The sequence below is a fragment of the Thamnophis elegans genome, chromosome 4 (assembly GCF_009769535.1).
Source record: "Thamnophis elegans isolate rThaEle1 chromosome 4, rThaEle1.pri, whole genome shotgun sequence".
In the NCBI taxonomy this organism is placed as follows: domain Eukaryota; kingdom Metazoa; phylum Chordata; class Lepidosauria; order Squamata; family Colubridae; genus Thamnophis; species Thamnophis elegans.
The window spans coordinates 95821273-95844478 of record NC_045544.1 but is presented as its reverse complement, the minus strand read 5'-3'; the positions used below and the strand labels follow the sequence as shown (position 1 = coordinate 95844478).

The following is a 23206-nucleotide window of genomic DNA, read 5'->3' as shown; positions in this document are numbered from 1 at the left end:
TTTCAGAGCAGGAAATCCCCTGACAAAGAATCGCCATTCAGAACCGAAGCAGAATAGGTCCAGTTTATCTGTCAGTCAGACCCGTTTCCCTCGGGGCTTGCTTCTCAGATTATAAAAAGAATAACGCAGATTGCCAGGATCTCCCTGAAAAGATGTGAGAGCTGCAAGAGAATCGCCGGTTCTGCCCTTTGCCCTGGCGGCCAGTTATTAGCTTGCAAGAAAGCTGTTGGGGGCGTCATTCGAGATCAGCTTTACCGCCTCATCAGTGAAACAAGAGGCAGCAATAACTTATATGCAAAGGAAGAGGAGCGAAATCATTGCGCATCTGCAATGCTAGAGAAATGGCAGGGGATGCAGCAGGGTTCCCGTGGGGGACGGGGACGGGGGGGCGACAAGCGGCCATTGACTTTTCATACCTGTCTGAGAAGTGTCCAGCGGGCTTTGGCGGTTGCCTGCTTGCTCCTTTCCCCGGCGTCTCCCTCTTGGTTTTCTGCCTGAGCCCTGTCAGCTGGAGCAGGAGAAGCGCTCGGGGAGGGTTCTGCGGCCATGCTAATGCTGTAGTTCTCCCTTCTCCCTCTCCTCCTAACTCAAAACTTGAACGAGCGCGCTAAAAAATAAATCGTGAAATGAAAGCGGGGGGGGGGGGAGTCCAAAAAGAGTAGCCCTAAACTTACTCGGGGACCGGTCGCCTCCCCAGAAAGTAGCGACCCAGGTACAAGAAACAGCCCTCAGGGCTGGGAAGCTTTTGCCCAAACCTTATTCAGCAAGAGTTTCTAAAGCCTCCCATTGAGCAAGTAGGAGCACGAGAAGAGGACGGAATCATCTTTGATGCGGGCAAGGAAGCGGACGTTTGACAGTAGCCCGGCTCCGGAGAAAGAATGCAGTTACTGAAGGGTTATTTCTCGCAGCGAAGAGCTAAGGTCGTCTCTTTTATTGTCACGGTAGAGGAAAACATTGCCCGATTTTTAACATGACTTTTTTTAACGTTTAAAACAAACAAACAAACAAAAAACCACCATTCAATTTCAGACCTTGGCGAATCAAGGGCGGCGTTTCAGCGCCCCAGACCAAAATGGAGATTCCGCATTTTATTTGCGGGCACGGGAAATCGCCATGTTGATAAAGGGCAAAGCGAAAACTCCGGAAAACCGCCGCCGACTGCCATCTTGATTATGGGCAAGCACTGCGGTGTACGCGGATGAAGGTTTCAGTCGCCGGTTTAATAAGTCATCGTTGTGCGCCATTTCGGTTGCTGCTTGTCTATGATCAACAGTAAATTGGTTGTCGCCGTCCCTGAGATTCATGTTTCATTCTGGATTGTTAAATTCCTCCTTACAGAGTGATGAAAAGGTAAAAAGTTGGTCGTAATATTCCTATTGGTTTGGTTAATATGTTCCAGTGACTGGAGATAACTGATGCTTTGTTTTAAAACAGTTTGAAGCGAGAAATCAAGCCAAAAGAAGGCTCGATATCCCCCGGTATCTACGAATTAAAATGTTGTGATAAAGCACAAAATGATAATTTCAATTGTAAGGGCAAAAAAGTTGAGACTAAGTATGCAATTCTAAAGTGTTGTACTGCACAATTACCTGCTATAGTAAGGGATACGTACTAGAGCCCACTAAATTCCTCTAGACTTATATATATATATATATATACACACACACACACACACATACATACACACACATATACATATACATATTTCCAACCCCCAGGTGAATGCTTGTTACCTTAGGGATACCATGATTGCCATTTAATTTTAACCATGCCTTAGCCAAAAGTGGTACAAGAAGGATCTAAAGAGTCAGGGAAAGATAGCAAAAACTGAACTGAAGATCTCAATTGGAAAACAAGAAACAAGAATCAAAAGCTGGAAATATGGATTGTGGACATTTTAATAATCAGATTAAAGATAGAGGAATGAGTATCTGTGTTGTGAATATTGTAGAACGGATATTATTGTAACAATTACATAAAGTTTAAAAATTGATATAAAGAATCAGTCTAGCCATTGATGACCTGCAGCATTCTTTCTCACTGGTACAATTGTGAGATTACAGTACTGGAAATATTGGGTCAGTTAATTCCTTAAACCTGTGAGGTTCTTGTAGCAAATAAAGCACTTGGCATGTACTCCTTAAATTCTTGCTATAAATCTTCTGCCATCCTTAAGGAGATTCAGTAAAATTATATTGGGGTTCTTGGTTGTGAAATAGTGACCTATTTTTTGACAAATGGAATGAAGAGCCAATTTGATGCAGTGGTTAGAGGCTAGAAACCAGGAATCTGAATTGTAGTCCCACTTTAAGGTCAAAACTAGCTATGTGACCTTGAGCCAGTCGTTTTCTCAGTCCCAGAAAGGACATAATGACAATTTTGCCAAGAAAACTGCAAGGATTTCTCCAGGCAATAAGCAGAGACTTGGACATAGCAATATCTTTTGAAAATATTAAGTATTATTTTAGTGTGTTTTTTAATGCCAGTATTGTTTTTAGAAACCAGTAAGGTTAAAAAGTCTCAGCTTTGTTTATAATTTCTCTTCCATTAAAAATATAATTTATTTTTTCTCCTCTAGGTCTGAACCAGTAGAATTGAAGATTGTATTCATTTGAAAGTGAAACATCTATTGGCTGCGACTAATTTACTTGGATTTGTTATTACTTTGGATTTTAACAGTTCTCAAAATAAGAATGAAGAATCAAGCAAGATGAATATTTTGTCATCATGCATTCAGGCATTAAATATTTTCCTTCTTTTTTGAAAGGCAGTATTGGCCACCTCATGAACCACTTTAAATGCTTGTCCACTTCATCTGTAAGATTTTGTAGTCAAACAAAGCAACAGGTATTTTTCTTTACATGTTTTAGAAATGTATGCATTGTTCCTTATTCCCAGGGAAGGATTCAGTCATGGAGGCTTTTTGCTTGCAAGGTAAGCTATTTGAATAAATAATTCAGGCCAATAAATCTTGGCCCTTACACAATTACACAAAAACTGCCTTTTTCCTTGTGTCAATGACTCGTTAAAATAGTTAAGGCAGAAAATGAATTTTCAAATATGCTTGTAAGACCATGATACGTACTTTTTGGGCTTCTGTTCTGGATTCATGGTGGTGTAGTGGTTAGAGTGCAATACTGCAGGCTACTTCTGCCGGCTGCCTGCAGTTTGGCAGTTCAAATCTCACCAGGCTCAATTAAGTTTGACTCAGCCTTCCACCCTTCTGAGGTCAGTAAAAAGAGGACCCAGATTGTTGGGGGCAATATGCTGACTCTGTAAACTACTTAGAGAGGGCTGGAAAGTGGTATATAAGTTCTAAGTGCTATTGCTGTTGCTATTCAATTGTAATTGGACAGTGAGTTGGACGAGATAGAAATTTTAAAGATAAAATAACATTGGGTTCTGCTATTCCAGCATTTTTTTTTAAAAAAAAAATTGTTTATACACTGGAAATCCAGCAACATACAGTGCAATAGAGATATTTTTTTCATTTCTGCCAAAGACAATTTCTAAATTCTGTAGTGAAAAATTTAATTCAAATAGCTACATTTTGTGTTGATAGAATGAAAATGTTGAATTAAGAACTGGGGGACTATCAAAAGGGATCTCTAAAGTTTCCATCTTCTATGGAGTTTAGAGGAAATAAAAAGCATGGGATTAATCAGTGGAACAGCTTGCCTCCAGAAGTTGTGAATGCCCCAACACTGGAAGTCTTTAAGAAGATGTTGGATAGCCATTTGTCTGAAACGGTATAGGTTTTCCTGCCTAGTCAGGGGGTTGGACTAGAAGACTTCCAAGGACCCTTCCAACTCTGCTATTGTATTAAGTCGGACTAATCCAATTTAAATTTTATATTAGATCAAGAAGAGACTGATAATTGGAACTAGGAGGATGAATGTGTGTTGGATATGTTCACCACCTTAAATTATTTATAACTATAATAAAGGTGGAATACAAACAAACAAATACAGTAGCAATGCTAATGTTAAACAATTGTTTAACATTGCTAAGATCTTTTCAGCTATATAGTAGTTAATATATTTTTGCCATAATTTCCTTACATTTATAATTTACAATTTATTATTTTTTCAAATATAGATTAAGTCTTACCATTTAGCAGTGTATCAGAATAATAGAAGAATAGATAAGCCTCTTGGACCAAATTGAATTTGCAGATTATAACATTATGCATTACTAGCATGTGCAAATGATATCATTATACACATTGCATTTACTTTACCTTCAACCCAATTGATTGGTCCTTGAATTTGTATGCAAGTATTGAAATGTTATAAATTGTCCATAGTTCAAAGGCTCCATATAATTCTTAATGGATACAGTGCCTTGCCATGAGCAAATAAATTAAGTACCTATTTAGCTCTCATATTGCGAGGCTATCTGTGTGGAAAAATGGAGACAGTCTTTAATTTTAGAAACAAATTAAACATTGACTTTGCTAACACAATTCATATTCACATTCTTGCGTTATCAATAGCAGTCAGTGGTAGTTCTAGACAGCATTGAGATCATAGGAAGAGAAGGATTAATTCTTTCAGAATTAAGAAAAAGTAGAACATCTTTCCAAATCTGCTATTTGCAATTCAAAGGAAATAGTCATATTACTGATAAAGAAGACTCATTCAATTTAAAAAACAGTTCCCATAGCTTTGCAACATATCTGATTATTAACTTAATTTTCTGAAATAGTATATACAAAATTATTAAGGGTATCTTAGTTGGTTTATAATATCAGATTGTATACTGTAAAATAAATCCTGCTTATTAACATTTAGTATTTCATATCTTTTCCTAGGATCTTCTGAAAGCAGAGCAAAAGAACTGGAAGGTTTGTTCAGCAAACTACATAGATTTGAAAGAGAGGATTAAACAAAAATTGGAAAAATACTATGACAGCCATTCATCAGTTCTAAATAGACTGATGGTAAGTATTATAAAAGTTGCTAGCTTGCTTATGATACTGATTCAAATAATATTTTGAAAATTATTTAAAGAGGTCTCTATGATAACACTTGTCTTACTAGTGTCCACATATACATAGCTCATTTAAACATTCAAAATAATTTATGTGCATTACTTCCATATTATCCCCACCATACATCTATAACATATTATTATTGGTCCAATTCTACAGATTGAGAGACTGAAGGAGAATAATTTTCATTGGTCTATCTACTGAATACATTGGAAAAATGAAATTGAGATTTCTTCAAACCAGGATTTAAAACCAATGTGACAAAGATTTTTTCATCAAAATAAAACCATTTTGCGATGTGTCCATCATGAGCAACCAATTTTGTTGTATTTAAGTACAATGACAATAAAGATTTTGAATTTCACTAGGAGAGGTTTTTTTTGCTTATTTGGTTTTTTAAGATATTTCATTATTATACTGTACATTTGTATTCCATTTGTTTCTGCCAAGTTCTAAATATTTTTCTAAACACCTACACTTTTCTAAAGACCTGCATAGGAAAGCAAATACTTATTGGTTGACTCTGGGCCAGTTTTGTGCTCTCAACATCATCTTTTTTATATGATTGTTCTTGTAGGGAATAATGGGAGGAAGGACCATGAGAGCTTCTGAATGAACAAGTTATAAATCTAATAGGACTCCAAGGTCCTTTCCAGCCCTATCATTCTATGATTCTAATTCTGCCTTTACTAGAATACTTGCCTGGCAGTAATTGAGGATTCTGAGACTTGTAATCCTAGTATATCTGGAGAACACCTTGGAGAGAATGCTAAATCTTACAGTTTTTATGTTACATGAGGACTATAAAGGAGCATATTTTTTTTCTAATTATATACCAATTCCATGGACTTTAAAAAAGTTCAGTTTATTGTACAGGAAATTTGACAAAATGTAATTATAGATAATGACATAATTCTAAATGCTTTGTAATGGATCCATTTTTATGTTAATGTTAAACAGATTACGTTTGGAGACTATATTTACTTTGAAGAGAATGGCTGCATATTTCGTTCAAAGCTAGGAGAAGTAGGTATGATTATTATATTACTAAATTTATTTATTTATTAGTCATTGCATATATAGCTTTAATAAATTAAAAGAAACTTTTAATGAAAACAATGTGTTACATTAGGCAGGAAAAGATATATTATTCTCAGCAAAATTGGTTAGGACCACAAATAATCAGAGAGAAGCTTGAGTAGGAGGCCACATATCTTAGGTCTCATACTACAAGGTTTATGACCTTGCATTTAGGCGTAAGAGATTTTTATTTTAAAATTATATTTCATTCGGAATGTATGTAAGTAGCTTGAGCCTTTGTGAATCTCAGAGAGGATAGTAGGATACTTAAACCAATTCCATTAACTCCAGGAATCAAACTCCATTCACAAGAGAATGTTTTTAAGGGATAAATTTGACTCAAATTTCATTCAAATTTAGCTTTTTAAAAGTAAACATAAATGTCCATGCAATAAAGTAATTATGTCTTCTAGAGTTGTAATTTTATTTAGCAATTTGGAAATTGTGCAGCACATAAATTATAGAATAATATATAGTACAATACTTTGCAACTTTAAGATGTGTGCACTTTGGAAAGGGGCTGACGTCGCGACGGCACAACGTGCAATCTTGGTGCTCCGAGATCACAATCGATATTTCTGCCGCTGGACGGTCCATTCGTACCTAAACCATCCCGCAGAGACGGTGATTGAGAAGGGCACCTCCTGCTGATCTCAGGGACACTGCAAAGTCCCTGAAAGATCCAGGAATAGCCTTTTTTTCCAGCGACAGAAACACACCTAATGAAGCTGCTGAAGTTGGGACAGCTCTGGAACGGGAAGAAAATGAAAAAAGAAAGTGTGCTGACTTGGTGAGAAAATTTCATTATTAGAAAAAGAGACTATCCCTCCCCCCAAAAAAAATTAAGTTAAATTAAAATTGAAGATAGAAGACTGTAAGCAGCGAAATTAATCTACATTAAACTTAGTGTGTTATCTTGTTTCTATTTTTTTTTTCATGGATGGAATTTTTGCAAAGGCTCCCTATTTTTTAAACTGAATGGATTAATTTTTTCTTCTTTTTTCACTTTTGCTTACACCTATGGATTAAAATTTTCCTTTTTTTTATGATGATTGATTGGATTGATTGGATTGTTTTTGATCTTCATTTAAGGTTTTTTCTTTCTTAAACTTGGAATATAAAGAAGATAATAAGGATTATAAAGAGGGTTGTAACAACAGGAGGAAAAGCAGTTACACTGCCACTTAGAGGCTGGAGGCTGGATACATTGTTTTTTTCTTCTTTCTCTTTGATCACTTGAGATTCAAGGTTCTTTCAGTTTGTTTACTGAGAGTGATAGTAGGAAGAGCACAAGTTGTTTATACAGGTGCTTTTTGGGAGTTCTATCACTAGTTATTGGAGGGAAGACAACATTTTGACTTGAAAGATAATAAATGAACCTGTTTGAAGTTTATTAAAATAGCCTTGAATCCTATGGTGGCAGTGCCTGCAAAATTGGAACAATGGCGCAGCAGGAAAAAATCCTCTAACTTTTCAAATGATTATGTTTGAAATTCAAAATCTATTAGTTGGGAAAGAGAGAATTGAAAAGAGATTGGAGAATATGGAATACAAAACAGAAAAATTTGATGGAAAAACTGAGGATGTTTATCAAATGAAGAATGTGGAGGATAGAGTTCAAAAAATGGAAGAAAAAAAATGAGCAAAGAGATAAGAAATCTGTGGATACTGACAAAAAAGTGAGTGTGATTGGTAATGGCAAGAGCGGAATATGGAAAGGGGAGATAGATGGATTGGAACTCTACCCCAGACTTCAAAGCACAGAAGAAGAAAAGAGAGAAAAATTGACAGAGATAAGGAGAGAAATCTTGACAGAAGCACCAATGATAACCAAAGATAAGCTGATGGAAAGAGCAAATGCTGGGTTTTGAGCTTTTATGAGATACAAAAGGAACAACATGTTGTGAAGAGAGGGTCATACAAGATTTATTAAGAAAGTAACTAGAATATTAATGCTACAAATGGCAAGAGATATAAGACTGCACTACTACTGGAAAGATACAGGTTGATGCAATGAAAATGTATAATAAAAGTAAGCTAAATTTAGTTTACTAGTAGTATGTATAAAATGAAGTGACAATAGCTATAGTTAAATAATGATTATTAATGATAACAATACATATAGATATGTTAATTTGAAACATTTATATAAACAACACATGGAGAATATGAGAGGAGGTTTAAAAGCTTTATCTAGAATATGTTATAAAGATGTATTGTGATTAGATGATTTTAGGATGATTTAATAGAATGTTATCATAATCCTATTCTAGATTTTGAATATTATATATAAAAAGATGTAAAAACAATTATAGTCAAATTAAGGTTGAGATATAATAATCGTGATATACATGAATATATATGAATTTAAAATATGTGATTTGATATGAAAAGCAGGTGATGACTATGGAAGAGAGTTAGTTTCGGCTTCCCAGGAGATGACATGAGGCTGGCTCCAGGCGATTACCAATGCTTTGAGGAGACAGGGGTTCTTTCCCACCACCTTGAAGGAGGCAGTGGTGAGGCCCCTCCTTAAGAAGCCTTCCCTGGACCCAGCTTCTTTAGCCAACTATCGTCCGGTCTCCAACCTTCACTTTGTAGCGAAAGTTGTTGAGAGTGCGGTAGCATGTCAGCTTCCCCAGTTCCTGGATGAAGCTGTCTACCTGGATCCATTTCAGACAGGTTTCAGGCCCGGATACAGCACGGAGATGGCATTAATCGTGTTGGTCGATGATCTCTGGCAGGCCTGGGACAGGGGCTGTTCCTCTGTCCTAGTCCTATTAGACCTCTCAGCGGCTTTCGATACCATCGACCATGGTATCCTACTGCGACGACTCGGGGGGTTGGGAGTGGGAGGCACCGTTTTATGGTGGTTCTCTTCCTACCTGTCTGATCGGTCGCAGTTTGTGTTGACTGTAGGGCAGGGATCGACCTCGAGGCGCGTCACTTGTGGGGTGCCCCAGGGGTCAGTTCTCTCACCTCTCCTGTTCAACATATATATGACACCACTGGGTGAAATCATCCATGGTTTTGGGGTACGGTATCATCAATATGCTGATGATACCCAACTTTTCATCTCTACCCCAAACCACCCAAACGATGCCCTCGATGTGATGGAGGCTGTGCAGATCTGGATGGGGAGGAACAGGCTCAAGCTCAAACCCTCCAAGACGGAATAGCTGTGGTTTCCATCATCCCGATTTGTGCATCTTGTTCCATCTTTGATGATAGGGGGAGAAATTTTAGCCCCCTCAGATAGGGCCGACAATCTGGGCGTCCTCTTGGATATGCGGCTTAGTTTAGAAGAACACCTGACAGCCGTGATCAGGGGGGCCTTTTACCAGGTTCGCCTGGTACGTCAGTTGCGCCCCTTTCTGGATCAGGATGCTCTGTGCACAGTCACTCATGCCCTTGTCCTTTCTCGCCTTGACTACTGTAACGCTCTCTACATGGGGCTGCCCTTGAAGAACACCTGTAAGCTTCAACTGGTCCAGAATGCAGCTGCGCGGGTTATCATGGGGGCAGCTAGTTATCATGTTACACCCCTTTTAGGTGGCCTGCACTGGTTGCCGGTTGTCTTCCGGGTGCGATTCAAGGTACTAATTATGATCTTTAAAGCACTCCATGGCTTAGGCCCAGGATACTTGCGAGACCACCTACTGCCACCGGTAGCCTCCCACCGTCCAGTGCAATCCCACAGAATTGGCCTTTTCAGGGTGCCGTCAGCCAGACAGTATCAGCTAGTGACCCCCAGGGGGAGAGCCTTCTCTGTGGGAGCGCCTTCCCTCTGGAATGAGCTGCCCCTGGATACTTCCGATGCACCCTAAAAAGTTGGCTTTTCCAGCAAGCCAGCCTGGCCTGAACAAAACAAAATAAATTATTGATCATTGTTAATTTTAATTGAATTTTTTTAAAATGTTATTGTTAATTCTAATTGGGTTTGTTTGGGATATTCTATTTAATTCTTTTTAACTTTTGTAATATGTGTTTTCTTTTTAATGTTGTACGTCGTCCTGAGTCCTTGGGAGAAGGCCGGCATATAAATCTAATAAACCAAACCAAACCAAGAGATGCATGGAAATACTGTAACCAACTGACACACTTTCTACAATTTGTAATGGAAGATGCCTTTTTTTATTTTTATGTTTGTTTGTCTTTGTTCAAAAATAAATAAAAAATGGTTTTAAAAAAAAGATGTATGCACTTCAACTCCCAGAATCCCTCAGCCAGCCAGTTATATAAGCATATACCACACACATACCATTTTAGTGGCTATTTTATTTTTAAAAAATAAATAGCATGGGAAAATGTACTTAAAATAACCAATTAATTTTGTGCTATCTTTTTAAAAAGTGGAGTCATATCTCTTCCATGACTTTGCCAATATATTTGGATGTGATTAGGGAATAAAATACATTCAAAAACAGTTTCTTTGTTTTCATTTTTTGCACAAAATTTAAAGTAGAATTTTTGAAATAAAAAGTATATAACCACAGTCCTGCCTATTTCACTGTGATTAAGGTCCATCCATCACAGTTGATTAATGGAGAAAATTGATGTGGTTGCTAAGAATCAATATCATCTTGGCTCAATCAATCAATCCACATCCATTAAAGCAATGACAAATTGGTCATAAATTCATATCATTGAATTTGAGTAACTTTAGCACAATCAAGGTCTGTATATACAAATTAATCACAAAATATTACATCTATAAACATATTCAGCGGGATAGCAGAAAAATTGATGATTCTTTGCACTAATTCTCCCATTTTAACATGACTGTTTTATGTATTGTAGATGAAGAGAACTACGAAGCATTACTTAGCACAGAAGCGCTACCATTTGAAAATTCTTTCATCCACAAAATCCGAATTTCCTCAGATCATGGATATATGGCTACTGGAATTAAAAGTGCCAGCTCTGAAGAATGTGCTTGTATTATTGTGAAACTACATCCAATATCAAAAGTGGAATGTGTTATCCCAAATGCATTTAGCTTCGGTAAGCATCTAGTAAAAAGGGAATGGGCATCCAGGTGAAAGTGTCTTAGACACATGGGCAAATAATCATGTGGAAGTGCTGAATCAAGCCTTTCAGAGGAAGTTATTGCCTAAACTCTTCTTGGAGTAGCATTTCTCTTATACTCTTGCATAAGAGTTTTGCATAACTTCGCATAAATCTCTTGTGCTAAACTAATGCAGCCTTCTTAAACCTGGTTCTTTGCTTACGTGTAAGTCTGTTACAATATGTTAAATCCACTTGGTTATGGTTTCATAATTTTTAGATTTGCCGAATATTCTGAGGTTGGGTGGAGAATATAAATTAGGGTAAATGGGAAAACAAGTACAGTGTTCCAATGCAAGTTCCCCACACTTTGTATGTTTATCTTGATTTCAGAATAGATACGAACAGGAGCTTGTGTCAACAAAGCTCGTTTCATTCTTCTCATGAAACACTCAGATATTTCTAAATCTGGATATGTATAATTCTATATCAAGCAGCCCCCTACTTCACTAGTTTTAATGAATCTTTCCATATAACAAAACCTACACTTTGGTTTTGTGTCGAAATTAAGAGCAGTTGAAATTTCCTTCTTCCACAAATGGAAACAAATTAAACTTGCTTAAAATGTCATTTTTCAAAAGACGCTGGCGTTTCAATTTGCTAAGATGTTAAGTATTCCTGTAAAAACTACCAAAAGATCAGTATAGGAGGGTGTAAGTATAATAAAACATAACTTTTATCTATATTCACACAAATGAACTTTGGGATTTTTTATTTTTTATTTTGCTCATATGTATACTGCCGGCATGACTAAACGCCGAAAGTGCACAGAATACTGTTACCTTCCCATCAAAGATGGTTCCTATATTTCTACTTGCATTTTTACATGCTTTTGAACTGCTAGGTTGGCAGAAGCTAGGACAAGTAACGGGAGCTCACTCTGTTAAGTGGCACTAGGGATTCGAACTGCCAACCTTTCTGATCAACAAGCTCAGTGTCTTAGCCACTGAGCCACCGCATCCCTGTGAGCCATTATGTCCCTGCGTTTAGTCATGCTGGTCACATGGCCACGGCATTTAGTACGCCGGCTACATGACCACAGAAACATTTTTCGATAGCACTGGCTCTTCAGCTTTGAAACTGAGATGAGCACCGCCCTCTAGAGTCAGGAATGACCAGCACATATGTGCGAAGGGAACCTTTACCTTTATTCTGCCTATCCGGAATTGAAGGATATATAATACTCTCCAATTTTGTGTCATTAATAACAACACTGTGAATTGGGTTGGATGGAAATGTAGCAACTGGCCTAATGTCATCTACTGAATTTTCATGGCTGAGTGGAAATTTAAACCTTGTTCTTCCTAATTCTAATCCAACATTCACACTGTCCTATTATATTTGGATTTCAGTCCACTTTATTAAATATTTAAAATGTCCTAAACTGAAACATATGTACATATTGGGAAGGGCATTTTAAAGAGAAATAATATACAAAAACTATAAGCAGTAACAATTACTACAAAGCTTAAATGTGGGGGAAAGCAGTTTGTGACAGTTGTTACAAGAGATGCCACAGATGTTAATAGGCCATCATAATAGTGGAATTCATACAACTCAAAACCTGCAATGGATTTGCTAGATATTGGTATCTTTTATTTTCAGTCATAAAATACTGTTGTTTGGGGACTTTTAGAAATATAAAGACTGACAGTTGCAGTCCAGAAAGAAACGCATCCTGCACAGTGGTACTTACTGCACAGTGATTTTGCAGGAAAGGAAGTTTTGGGAGGAAAAACCCTGAATTAGTCTCTTATTGTTTTTCATTTTAAACTTAATCTTAATCAGTAGTTAACTTTAGAATTGTGCATGCATGTAATTTTTCATATGTTCATTCCCAATTTATTGTTTTATATTGGATTTATTCAATACAATTCCTCATGATACCTTAGAAAAAATTAAACTTTCTTTTTTGTCTAGAATGGGCTACACATGAGCTTCTGTTCTATACCATCCAAAAGAATCTTCAGTGTCATACTGTATACTTGTCTGATTTTAATAAAAAGCATTCTGAATTGGTGTATACAGAAAGTGACGCAAGGTAAGTCAGATATAGTTAGCTGCTCTCTCTCATCTCATTTTTCCTTGCTAAGTACAACAAAAAGCTATAGCTTACATTTATCAGGATAAAAACAAGAACTAAAGGGAAGAAAGGCATTTTAAATATTCTTTCAGATCCAATCTTCCCTCAGATTAAATCATTTCAGCACAACCTCCATAACTGTTAAGATTAGGAATGCCAGCAGTTCTACATCTTTTGACCTGTCACAGAATTCTTTAAGCCTCCCTTCTCCACAATTTGCTTTCATCCTTGTTGAAAACGCCTAAACAATTGTGCATCCTGCCTCATGTATGGAACCAAATCTTGGTTCTTACTAAATTCTGAGCTGCTCCAAAACAAGTGACTTACTGATAAAGAAGAATACTTGAGATTTAGGGTTAAACGAGGAATCCTTGGTGCTCTCTGAGCTTGGGTGTTTTCTTGAAGATGTTTCATTATCCAAACCAGGTAACATTATCAGCACCAGAGGTGATGTTCTGCCGGTTTCCCCCTATTTGGGTGAACTGATATTGGTGCCAGCGGGAGGCTCCACCCACCAACCCAGACATCATCACCGACACTCTGTGCATGCGTAGAACTGCCTCAAGCAAGTGCGCACCAAACTGGTAGCGAAGATCATAGGATTTCATGCCTAATCAGCACTGATTATGTTACTGAGCTTGGGTAATGAAACATCTGCAAGAAAATAAAACTTAGAGAGCACCAAAGACCCCTCACAAGTGACTTAGTTGAAGTCACTTATGTTGCCCTTAGTTGAAGGGCATCATCTCAAAGCAGGCTGAAGTTTATTATATTATTATATTATTTTAAGCAAGAAGATCTTATGTTGTATTTTAATTGAATATTTGTGAGCCATGCAATAAGCTACTCAAAGAATTATTACATCATGACATCTTATTTTATTTTATTGTCTCTGTGTTCTTTGTTTGAAGGTACTTTGTAGATCTCTACCGCACAAAGGATAAACATTTTATTACTATAAATAGTAATAGCAAGACCACTTCTGAAGTATGGTTGGTAGACTGTCATCACCCTTTTAAATCTCCTGTTCTTGTCCAGAAACGAACCAAAAATATCATTTATCATGTTGAACATCGAAATAATGAGCTATATATTCCTACTACATATGGTAACCCTGTGGGGTACAAGGTATGGGAACTAGAAATCTTGGTTCAGTCAAACAACCATATTATATATTCTAATAATTTATTATCAGCTCAAATCAATTCATTGCTGTTCCACTACAGGATGGATGGAATAATGGATTCAGGTTAGTTATCAAAGACTGGCCCAGAGACACCCATCTAGCTTCCACGTTTAAGGGAAACTATGTATAACCATTCCTAGTCCATTATCCAATAATTTAATCACTACACCATACTGGCTCGCTTATTTTAATTTGCAAGAAAAAACAACCTATAGTTGGTTTCATAGTCAAATCTTGGATCTAATGTTTGTGTTTCCTATATATGCTTTTAAAATACGCCCAATTATCACATTGATTTGTAAGATCATTTTATTTAAATTCTTCATGCAAAAACACAAACTTTGAGATATATGTGGCTAGGATAAATCTATCAAAGTAATCATTACATTTGTTTTTACTGTACAGCTTGTCTCTAAAACAAAAATTCTATCATTTTTCCCCATAATGCTTACATCCGTATGACCTCGATTTCATCTTTTTATTATCTTTCCTGCTGAGATGTGTAGAAGCTTTGGAAAAAACTGTGGGAAAGAATTACAGCATTGCTCAGCTGGATTTTTTTTATTTCTAACTGATACTTAAGCCAATGGTGAAAAATATGTGTTACTGTGATAGTTATTTCATTCCTCAAAATTTAGCAAGCATAGACTTGCACTTATTAAGAAGATATACAAAAGAGAGCATAAGTTCATTTTCCTCTGAAAAATATGAAAATGAGTATTTCCATTTCTTTATTTTCAGATGAGAAAAATCTAAGCTAGTTCTCTCTCCAGAATATCTTAAGCTATGCTGGAAAATTTCATTTTTTCATATATGTATGCAGACTATTCTTTGTTTTATAGCTGATGAAAGCTCCAGTTGGTTCATGTGGTTTGGAGAATTGGCAGCCCATTTACACAGTAAAAGAAAACACCAAATTAATCGACTTAGATATGTATAGAGATCATTGTGTGATCTTTCTAAAACTTGGTGGTGAGATTTATTTGGATATTATTTCTCTGGTATCAAATACAGTTGAAAATGTTAAGGTAAATATTTAAATTACTACATGTAAATAATTTTCAGAATGAATTCTTTTAGTAAATTTAGAGTAAGGTAAATTGTATTTATTCAAAGATTTTCAAAGAATAATAAATTTTTTTAAGTATCCTTTACACACACTGCTAATTAGAGGCCACTGGTTCATAGAGTAATCCCACATTGCATTTCTAAATATTAAGTATCTAACTTCTGAAATTAGAACTGTCAACCTTCAACACAGGAGACTTTGGGAAATAACCTGTTGATATATTATAGTGATGGCTAATCTTTTTGGTGCCAAGTGTCAAAAGCGGCACATGCGCGCACACACCCATAATGCAATGTGTTCCCTTGCACATGTATATGTGACCCAAAAACAAAATAAATAATAGTATATTATCATACATTAAACATAAGATGAAACCTTGGTGGACTTAGATTTATAAAACTTTTACACAATAAATTGTAGAAGTTTTGCACAGGATTATAAACAAATCATGATTAAAAACATTTTAATTAACAAAGCATTTTGGTAATACCTGGATCAGTTAAAATCCATTATATTTCTTTGTCTAGAGCATCATCTTACTTAGTCAGGTTTTCTATAACTTTAAAAATGAAAGGGCTCTTTTGAAAACATAGGTTAACTCCTGCCTTACTATTCAGTTATCTGCAAATATTTTAAATTTCACTTAGCATGATTGAAATAAGATGGTAAGCTTATACACTCTCTACTTTGCTAATTGTAGCAGTCGAGTTAAATATAGTGCCCATTTTATAAGGTTTTTTTTAGTCTTTTTAGATTGATCCTCTTCAGGTTTTAATCAATTACACAGAGTGCAGTTTTTCTGTGTAAAGCTTTTTGACTCTGACTGCCTCAATTTCCAAAAGCCTTTATCAACCCAGTAACCAGAACTTCTTAAAAGAAAGTAAGCAGTGGGTAAGAGACCCTGCTGCTCTCAGAGAATGAATCTTGATTCCTTTCATTTCTAGAAGTGTTAAGTCTTAAAACATAATAGCCCTGAGTTTCCGAATGTAGCTGTGCCAAAAAAATAATTTTGTTCTTCACAATGGCTAACGCTGGGAACAGAGTCAGAGGCAAGGATTGTAAGTGGCTGAGCACCCCAAAGCCAGTGCAAGGCCTCAGTGCAATAACAGACACTGACTTGGCTGGGTTTCAAGTTGGATAGAATGAAAGAACAGACAGGGGCAGGAAGAAAATTTTTTAAACTTTCTGATAACATAGAAGAGTGCACGGAGAAATCTTGTAAGAGATAAATCATGCATTTTAATTGTATTTTTAGTGACCCAATATCACTTTTAGTGACATTGCCTAATATTTCCCCCCCTCTGATTATTTCAAAATATTTTTATTTCCATTTGCTTTATTTATTGAATGCCATTTAAGCAGCTTTTAGGGAAAATAATTGAATTGTTGTACTCGTTATAGTGAGGTCCTGCTACCAACTTAGCTTTTTACTGGGGTATGTGAAGCATGTCTTGGCCAGTAAGAAATTCAAATTCTATTATCAGACTGGAAACTACAGCATATAGCTCATCAGAAAAACAATTATAAGACTGGGCAAATATTAATAATTTCCGTTGTTTTCTAGCTACCTGCTTGGGCCTGTTCACTAGAATTGGAACCTAATTCTGACTATACTGCCAACACTTGCTATTTTTGGCTCATGTCTCCTCTTCAGTCTCCAGTTCGTTTTGCATATTCATTGATGGAAAAGAGCCTTATTGAATTTACTGAGCAAGAAGTACCAATTACAGAAAATTATAAAACTGTACGTCTAGAAGCTAAGAGCAAGGTAAGCTCTTGTCTTCTTAGCCTCTTGTAAACAGGACTTGGAATGAAAATTTTTAAAAAAAATCCTTAATCAGTAGAGCTATTGCTGTTTCTCTGCTGCCCGAAGGGTTAACATTTCTTTTTCTAAGATCTACTTTTAAGAAACATGAAGGCAAAGTTGTTATGTTTTTTCCCAATAAGCCTGGCTTGAAATGAAATGGTCTTATTTTCCTTGCTGTCAGGAGAAAAATTCCCCTCAAAGAAAGCAAGTGTTAAAATATAATATACAAATGTTAATTTATATGATAATAATCTCCCAGGTGAGGCACAAGTTTTCATGAAATAAGAAAAATAATGCTGCAACCTATTGTTTTATTTCAGTCATATAGCAGAGAATTCTAGCAGACATTTAAGTTTTTATGTTTTCTGCTATATTCAGTGTGAAGAATGTAAAGCTGTTCAGATCACAATGCAGAAGGTGCAGGAGGAACGGGCTGCTTTCATGTTTTATACACTTCTCATGAGTTGTATTTAATGAGCTTTATGCTCTATATTGGTAAACAAATCCTAAAGCAATCCCAACTTTATTTTTTTTTATTTTCTGAGCATTTTGTACAAAATGTCAAAGAATGCTAGGATAACTGAAAATTGAACTTTTCTTTTGATTTTATGATTTGCAAATTTCTAAATATGCTTTATTCTGAAATGTTCCCACATTTTCAGGATAAAACTTGGGTACCAATTACAGTTTTTTATAAAAACAATTCTACACAGCTGCACAAGATGCCACTTCTGGTTCATGTCTATGGAGCTTATGGAATAGATTTGAACATGACATTTAAAGCAGAGAATCTAATGTTAATCAAAGATGGATGGATATTAGCTTTTTGTCATGTTAGGTAAGTCTGTAATCTTATAAAACTTTTTTTGCTTGTTCTTAATATTTCATTGTCAATATGTTTGTGCCTGATGCTGTTACTGCATAAAGTTTTAGCTCTCTTCTCCAGCCACAACATTTCTATTCCGTTCACATATTTTCCATAAATAACTGTTTTTGCCAGTGTTGCCAATTATTTGTAATATACATTATTGCTGATAATTATTTGCTAATAATAATATGTTCTTTGTATGAATTCTAACTTCATCAGAACACAGTTTAGTTCTAAGTCTTTAATTTCTAAAAAATAATCTAACGTACATTCATAGGAATAATTTATATTCAGCTAAGGACAGAAATTGTAAATGATATGTTTGCTATCCTTTAAATACAATAGTCTAGCAAGTAAATTCTATTTTACTTTCTTTTTACTGAAGAAAATTATACTGTGGTTAGTACCATATAGTAAACTTTCAGCTATTTTACATTATTCTAAAAGTGAAGGAAAATAATGCCAAAGCAAATGTTATCCACATGTATTTTAAAATTTAAAAACTACATAATATTTTAACAAAACATTCTCATATTAGCATGCTTAGAATATTTCAGAATATCTAATCCTTAATTCAGTTTAAAAGACATACTAGAATGCCATAATGTAAATGTATTAAAAATAAGATTATCTATGCCCTGTTCTAAAACAGTACTTTGAAATTTAAATAGTTTATTTAAATAAAATTATGTATGTGTTTTTAAGTTATAAATGTATTCACTCCTTTAATAACTTCTATTCAAATATTAATAGTGATTTACTCTATTTTTATAACTGATTACGTATATCCCCAAAAATATATCAGCACCTTTGGATCCAGCTCGGAGAACTGATTTGTTAACATTGTAGTCACAAGGTTATGTGTAGAAAACTCAATAAGCATAAGAAAATTGCATTGGGCAAAGGGGGAAAGCTGTATAGAATACCAATTGGCACATTTATATATCTGGTTCTGTTTAATATCTAATAGATGTTTATGTTTTTCATGCTCTCTTGGGTTTGTGCATTACTTAAACAAAGGCAACCATCCTGCCTTACATTGAGGACTTGTATACTGCATAAATCAGAAAGAGGACTGACTAAATATCTATAAACCCCTCACACCCCAGACATAAACTATTTCAATTTCTTCCCTTGGGACTGCTATGGGACATTGCATGCTAAAACAACTAGATATAAAGATAGTTTTTACCCCCATGTCATCACTCTGCTCAATACCTAACTGCGACCACAGTCTTATGCCTAAAAATATTTACTCATGTAGTAGGCCTGTATTGTTGTTGTCTCTCTCACCTTCTCATCTTTCCTACTATCTTTTCCTATTGGTATCTTATGATTTATCACTTGTTGCTTGTATCTTATGATTTATGATTGTATCTTATGATTGATGATCTATGACTTATCACTTCATTGTTTGTATGAGACAAACTGAGAGCTTATGGAACGGAGAAAAATTCCTGGTGAGTCCAATCACACTTGGCCAATAAAGAATATTCTATTCAATAAAGAATATTCTACTTGTGTACCATTTCATACTTCTTTCTGTAATGTTGTTTATCACGAAAAGGAGCAATGTGATAAGTTGGTTTGCAAGAATGTGTGTTCTCCACCAAGAGCAATATGTTGAGAATTACAAGCTCCATGGCTTTTTTGGTACTGATACCAAGGGGCATAATTTCTTATCCAAGAAGAAAACAATGCCATGTTGTCCTCCATTTGCAGAAACAGAGAATGACCAGTGCCATATTCAAGCCAACCTGATTATTATTTCCTTATTTTAATGTTTAAACAATATAAACACTTAAAACAGGCATTTCTGATGAAATCATATATGTATTTAATATTCTTGGATAAATATTAGGATGGGAATAAAATGCCTCATGTTTTTTGCTGTTATTACTCTTATTTTAATTGCCAGGGGTGGAGGAGAATTGGGCTTGAGATGGCACAAAGATGGTTGTATGATGAAGAAACACAATGGTATCCAAGACCTCCAGGCCTGCATCATGTTATTGCATGAACTTGGATATTCTCAGCCTATGCAAACAGCCTTAAGGAGCATGAGTGCTGGAGGAGTTCTTGCAGGTGCCCTCTGCAATTTTGCACCTCATCTTATCAGAGTTGTGGTTTTACAGGTAAGATAACTAGTATTTGATTTAAGTCCATTATAGTGCTTTTTTCAGATTAATATTCAATGACTTTAAAAAAAAAATATTGCCCATCCACAATAAAGTATAAATCCTAGTGATAACAAAACAATCTCTTGACATCAGGACTATCTTTAAGAATGTCTCTTCTGCTGTTTTAAATTACAGTTAAGCCATACCAAGGTGGAGAAACACTCACGTGCATATGTCTAGTACTGTTTAAAATTAAAATTAATAACTTGAATATTATCTCATAGTAATTGGAAATCTATGCCGATTGTTCATTATACAAATAATATTGTATCAAAATATCCATTGTAAAATAGTGGTCTAGTCTTTTCAATATAGCTGCTATGATGATGATGATGATGATGATGATGATGATGATGATGATGATGATGATGATGATGTTGTTGTTGTTGTTGTTGTTGTTGTTGTTGTTGTTGTTGTTGTTGTTAATCTTTGGTGAGATTCACAGCCTTTGGGGCTGGTTGGTAGCTGAACAGCTTGAGTCCTAACCAAGGACCTAGGAACTGTTAAGGTAACATTGGAGGATATAAGCTGTCCAAAGTAGGGTGGTTTTTTGGCAGAATGTTCAAGTCCAATGAATTTAGAATTTCCAAATAGTGAGGCAGCCTTTAGGTATTGCTCCAAGGGCTCCAATTACAATCGGGACAACACTCAATTTCTTTTTCCACAGTCGCTCAACTTCAATTTGCAAGTTCCAGTACTTTGTGATTTTTTCTTGCTGCTTATCTTCAATTCGTCGCACAATCAGCCAGATGTTCAGACTGGGTTTGGCATTTTTGTTTATCAAGTTCTTTCCAAGGGCCTGGTATAGGCAGATGTGGATGTTTGATAGTATTGCGGTTATCATCTATATGGATGTATTACTAAGAACAGGATGGAAGCTATTCCAAGTAAAGCCGCCTTTTGCAATTGACTGATGGTGAATTTGTCACTGCTTGATGGTGAATTTGTCACTGCGTGATGCTCCAGTTATTTTGGGATTGTACCCAAGGCACCTATTACTATTGGGACTATTTGCTTGCTTTGGTCACAGTCATTCTATTTCTATTTGCAGGTCTTTGTATTTTGTGATCTTCTCCAGTTCTTTCTCTTCTCTTCTACTGTCCCCCAGAAGTGCCACATCCACGATCCAAACTTTTTTGTCTTTCTTATCAGCAATTGTTAAGTCCAGGGTGTTATATGCCAGGTGCTTGACTGTTTAAATTCTAAAGTCCCAGAAAAAAATAGCTTCTTTATATTCTACGATTTTGTCTATTTTATGGCCCCACCAGTTCTTGCTTGCAGGCAAATGATATTTCTTGGTGCATCTTCCAATGCATCTTTATTGCTACTTTGTCATGTCATTGCTTGTAGTCAATCTGTGCAATCTTCTGTTTGTTCAACTTCTTTGCATAGGTGACATTTGCTGTATGTTGATCACTTCTCAATTCTGGCTTTGTATGTATTTATTCTTAAGGCTTTCCTGCTCTTGGCCATGCCAGCTGTTTTTGTTCTTGTTGAAGTTTCTAGGCACTCCTTGAGGCATATTAACAGAATAACAGAATTGGAAGAAATCTTGGAGGTCTTTCTAATCCAGAGGTTGGCAACCTTAGACATTCAAAGAGCCACAAAGGTCCTAATCAGAAGGCCCCTGTTCAGTTCTGGAGCCAACCGGAAATCCGGTTCCCCCACCATAGAGTCTCCTCCTAGCGTGGCATCCTTTTTCCTCTAGCTGTCCTAACCGAAAGCCCTATCAATTGTGAAGCTGACCGGTGACAGGGAGCTGCAGCACAGGGTTGAAAGAGCCATATGCGGCTTCAGAGCCACAAGTTGCTAACCTCTGTTCTAGTCCAATCCCCTGCTCAAGGAGGTAATCCTATATCAACTCAGACAAACAGAAGTACTTAAAGTGATGATGTAACAACGTATCAGGCTTTGGTGATTAAGATTTGGTTGCAAACCACAGTCCCTGACATATATTTTAATTAGTCTGCCATGTTCAGCTTTGGTTATAGTATATCAGCCACAGTGTGACTCCACTTGATAAAAATGCTGTTTACTAGAATCAAAACATCATACAATTGATTATTGTCTATCAGTGTGAAGTTATACATTATATATGTGCATGTGAACACATAGAGTATATAAAACTCTACAAAGTTTAGGTTTTGCCTTCCAGTAGTATCCTATGCATGTTTGGCTCAGTAGGTAACAAGATGGATTGCATTAGCTTTCTTCTGAAGCTAATACTTTCTATATAATCTATTACAATTGCCTATTTCTTTCATGGTTACATCCAGAAAAAGGACCAGCTTGACATTTGACATTGACAGGTTTGACATTCTCCACCTCCTACTGAGGCTCTTGCCATTATGAAGTGGTGGCCTGCTAAACCATCTGCCCCTGCTGTTTTCCTCCTCTTGTTTCTTTCTATTAAGCCCTGAGCAATTTGGCAATGATAAGGAGCAAACTGGGCATGGAAGTAACAGGAAGACAAATCATTAGCAGAAACAGTGAAGGAAGTTGTCCAAGTGCCCTCAACTCTAGAATTGGCAATATTGTGCTTAACCAGATTTTCAAGTAGAAAATTGCTCCTTCAAATTTGTGGAAATAAAGAATTAGAGTGGCAGTTACAATACTAAGAGATCAAGCTGATAGAAGAAGTGAAGCAATGCTGGTCTAGGATTGGAGAATCATCTGTAGTTGAATCAGTTATTGGGTCAGGACAATTGAACATTATAGTAAGTGTATATACAAAATAATTGTATATATCTGCACTAACCAAATATGGTTTATTTGATTTCGCTTCTCAGGTAATATGTACATACTATGTTCTGAAACTATAACTAGAATGGATGTTGTGTTAATTTTAATATTGTATTTCTTATTTTTAAAAA

General features: G+C 35.9%; 2 protein-coding genes across 5 annotated transcripts in view; one reads left to right on the top strand and one right to left on the bottom strand.

Moving 5' to 3' along the window:
• CAMKMT (calmodulin-lysine N-methyltransferase) overlaps positions 1 to 1052 on the bottom strand; it is a 252636-nt gene extending 251584 nt beyond the window's left edge. Inside the window, exon 1 of the mRNA XM_032216941.1 lies at positions 417 to 1052. Within this exon, the coding sequence (XP_032072832.1) occupies positions 417 to 548 (132 nt within the window). The 5' untranslated portion in view covers positions 549 to 1052. The remainder of the gene's footprint in view (positions 1 to 416) is intronic.
• A 196-nt stretch (positions 1053 to 1248) lies between these two features.
• The window catches only part of PREPL (prolyl endopeptidase like), a 28467-nt gene continuing 6509 nt past the window's right edge, over positions 1249 to 23206 (top strand). For 3 of the 4 annotated variants that reach the window (XR_004255176.1, XR_004255175.1, XM_032215225.1), the window contains exons 1-11: positions 1249 to 1350; positions 2579 to 2934; positions 4814 to 4942; positions 5954 to 6023; positions 10874 to 11077; positions 13061 to 13181; positions 14135 to 14351; positions 15252 to 15437; positions 17043 to 17246; positions 17948 to 18123; positions 20072 to 20288. Coding sequence is in view for 2 of the 4 variants with exons in the window: in XM_032215225.1 (XP_032071116.1) it covers positions 2728 to 2934; positions 4814 to 4942; positions 5954 to 6023; positions 10874 to 11077; positions 13061 to 13181; positions 14135 to 14351; positions 15252 to 15437; positions 17043 to 17246; positions 17948 to 18123; positions 20072 to 20288 (1731 nt within the window). In the remaining 2 variants the exon portion in view is untranslated. The remainder of the gene's footprint in view (positions 1351 to 2578; positions 2935 to 4813; positions 4943 to 5953; positions 6024 to 10873; positions 11078 to 13060; positions 13182 to 14134; positions 14352 to 15251; positions 15438 to 17042; positions 17247 to 17947; positions 18124 to 20071; positions 20289 to 23206) is intronic. The other variant, XM_032215226.1, reaches the window with a different exon arrangement.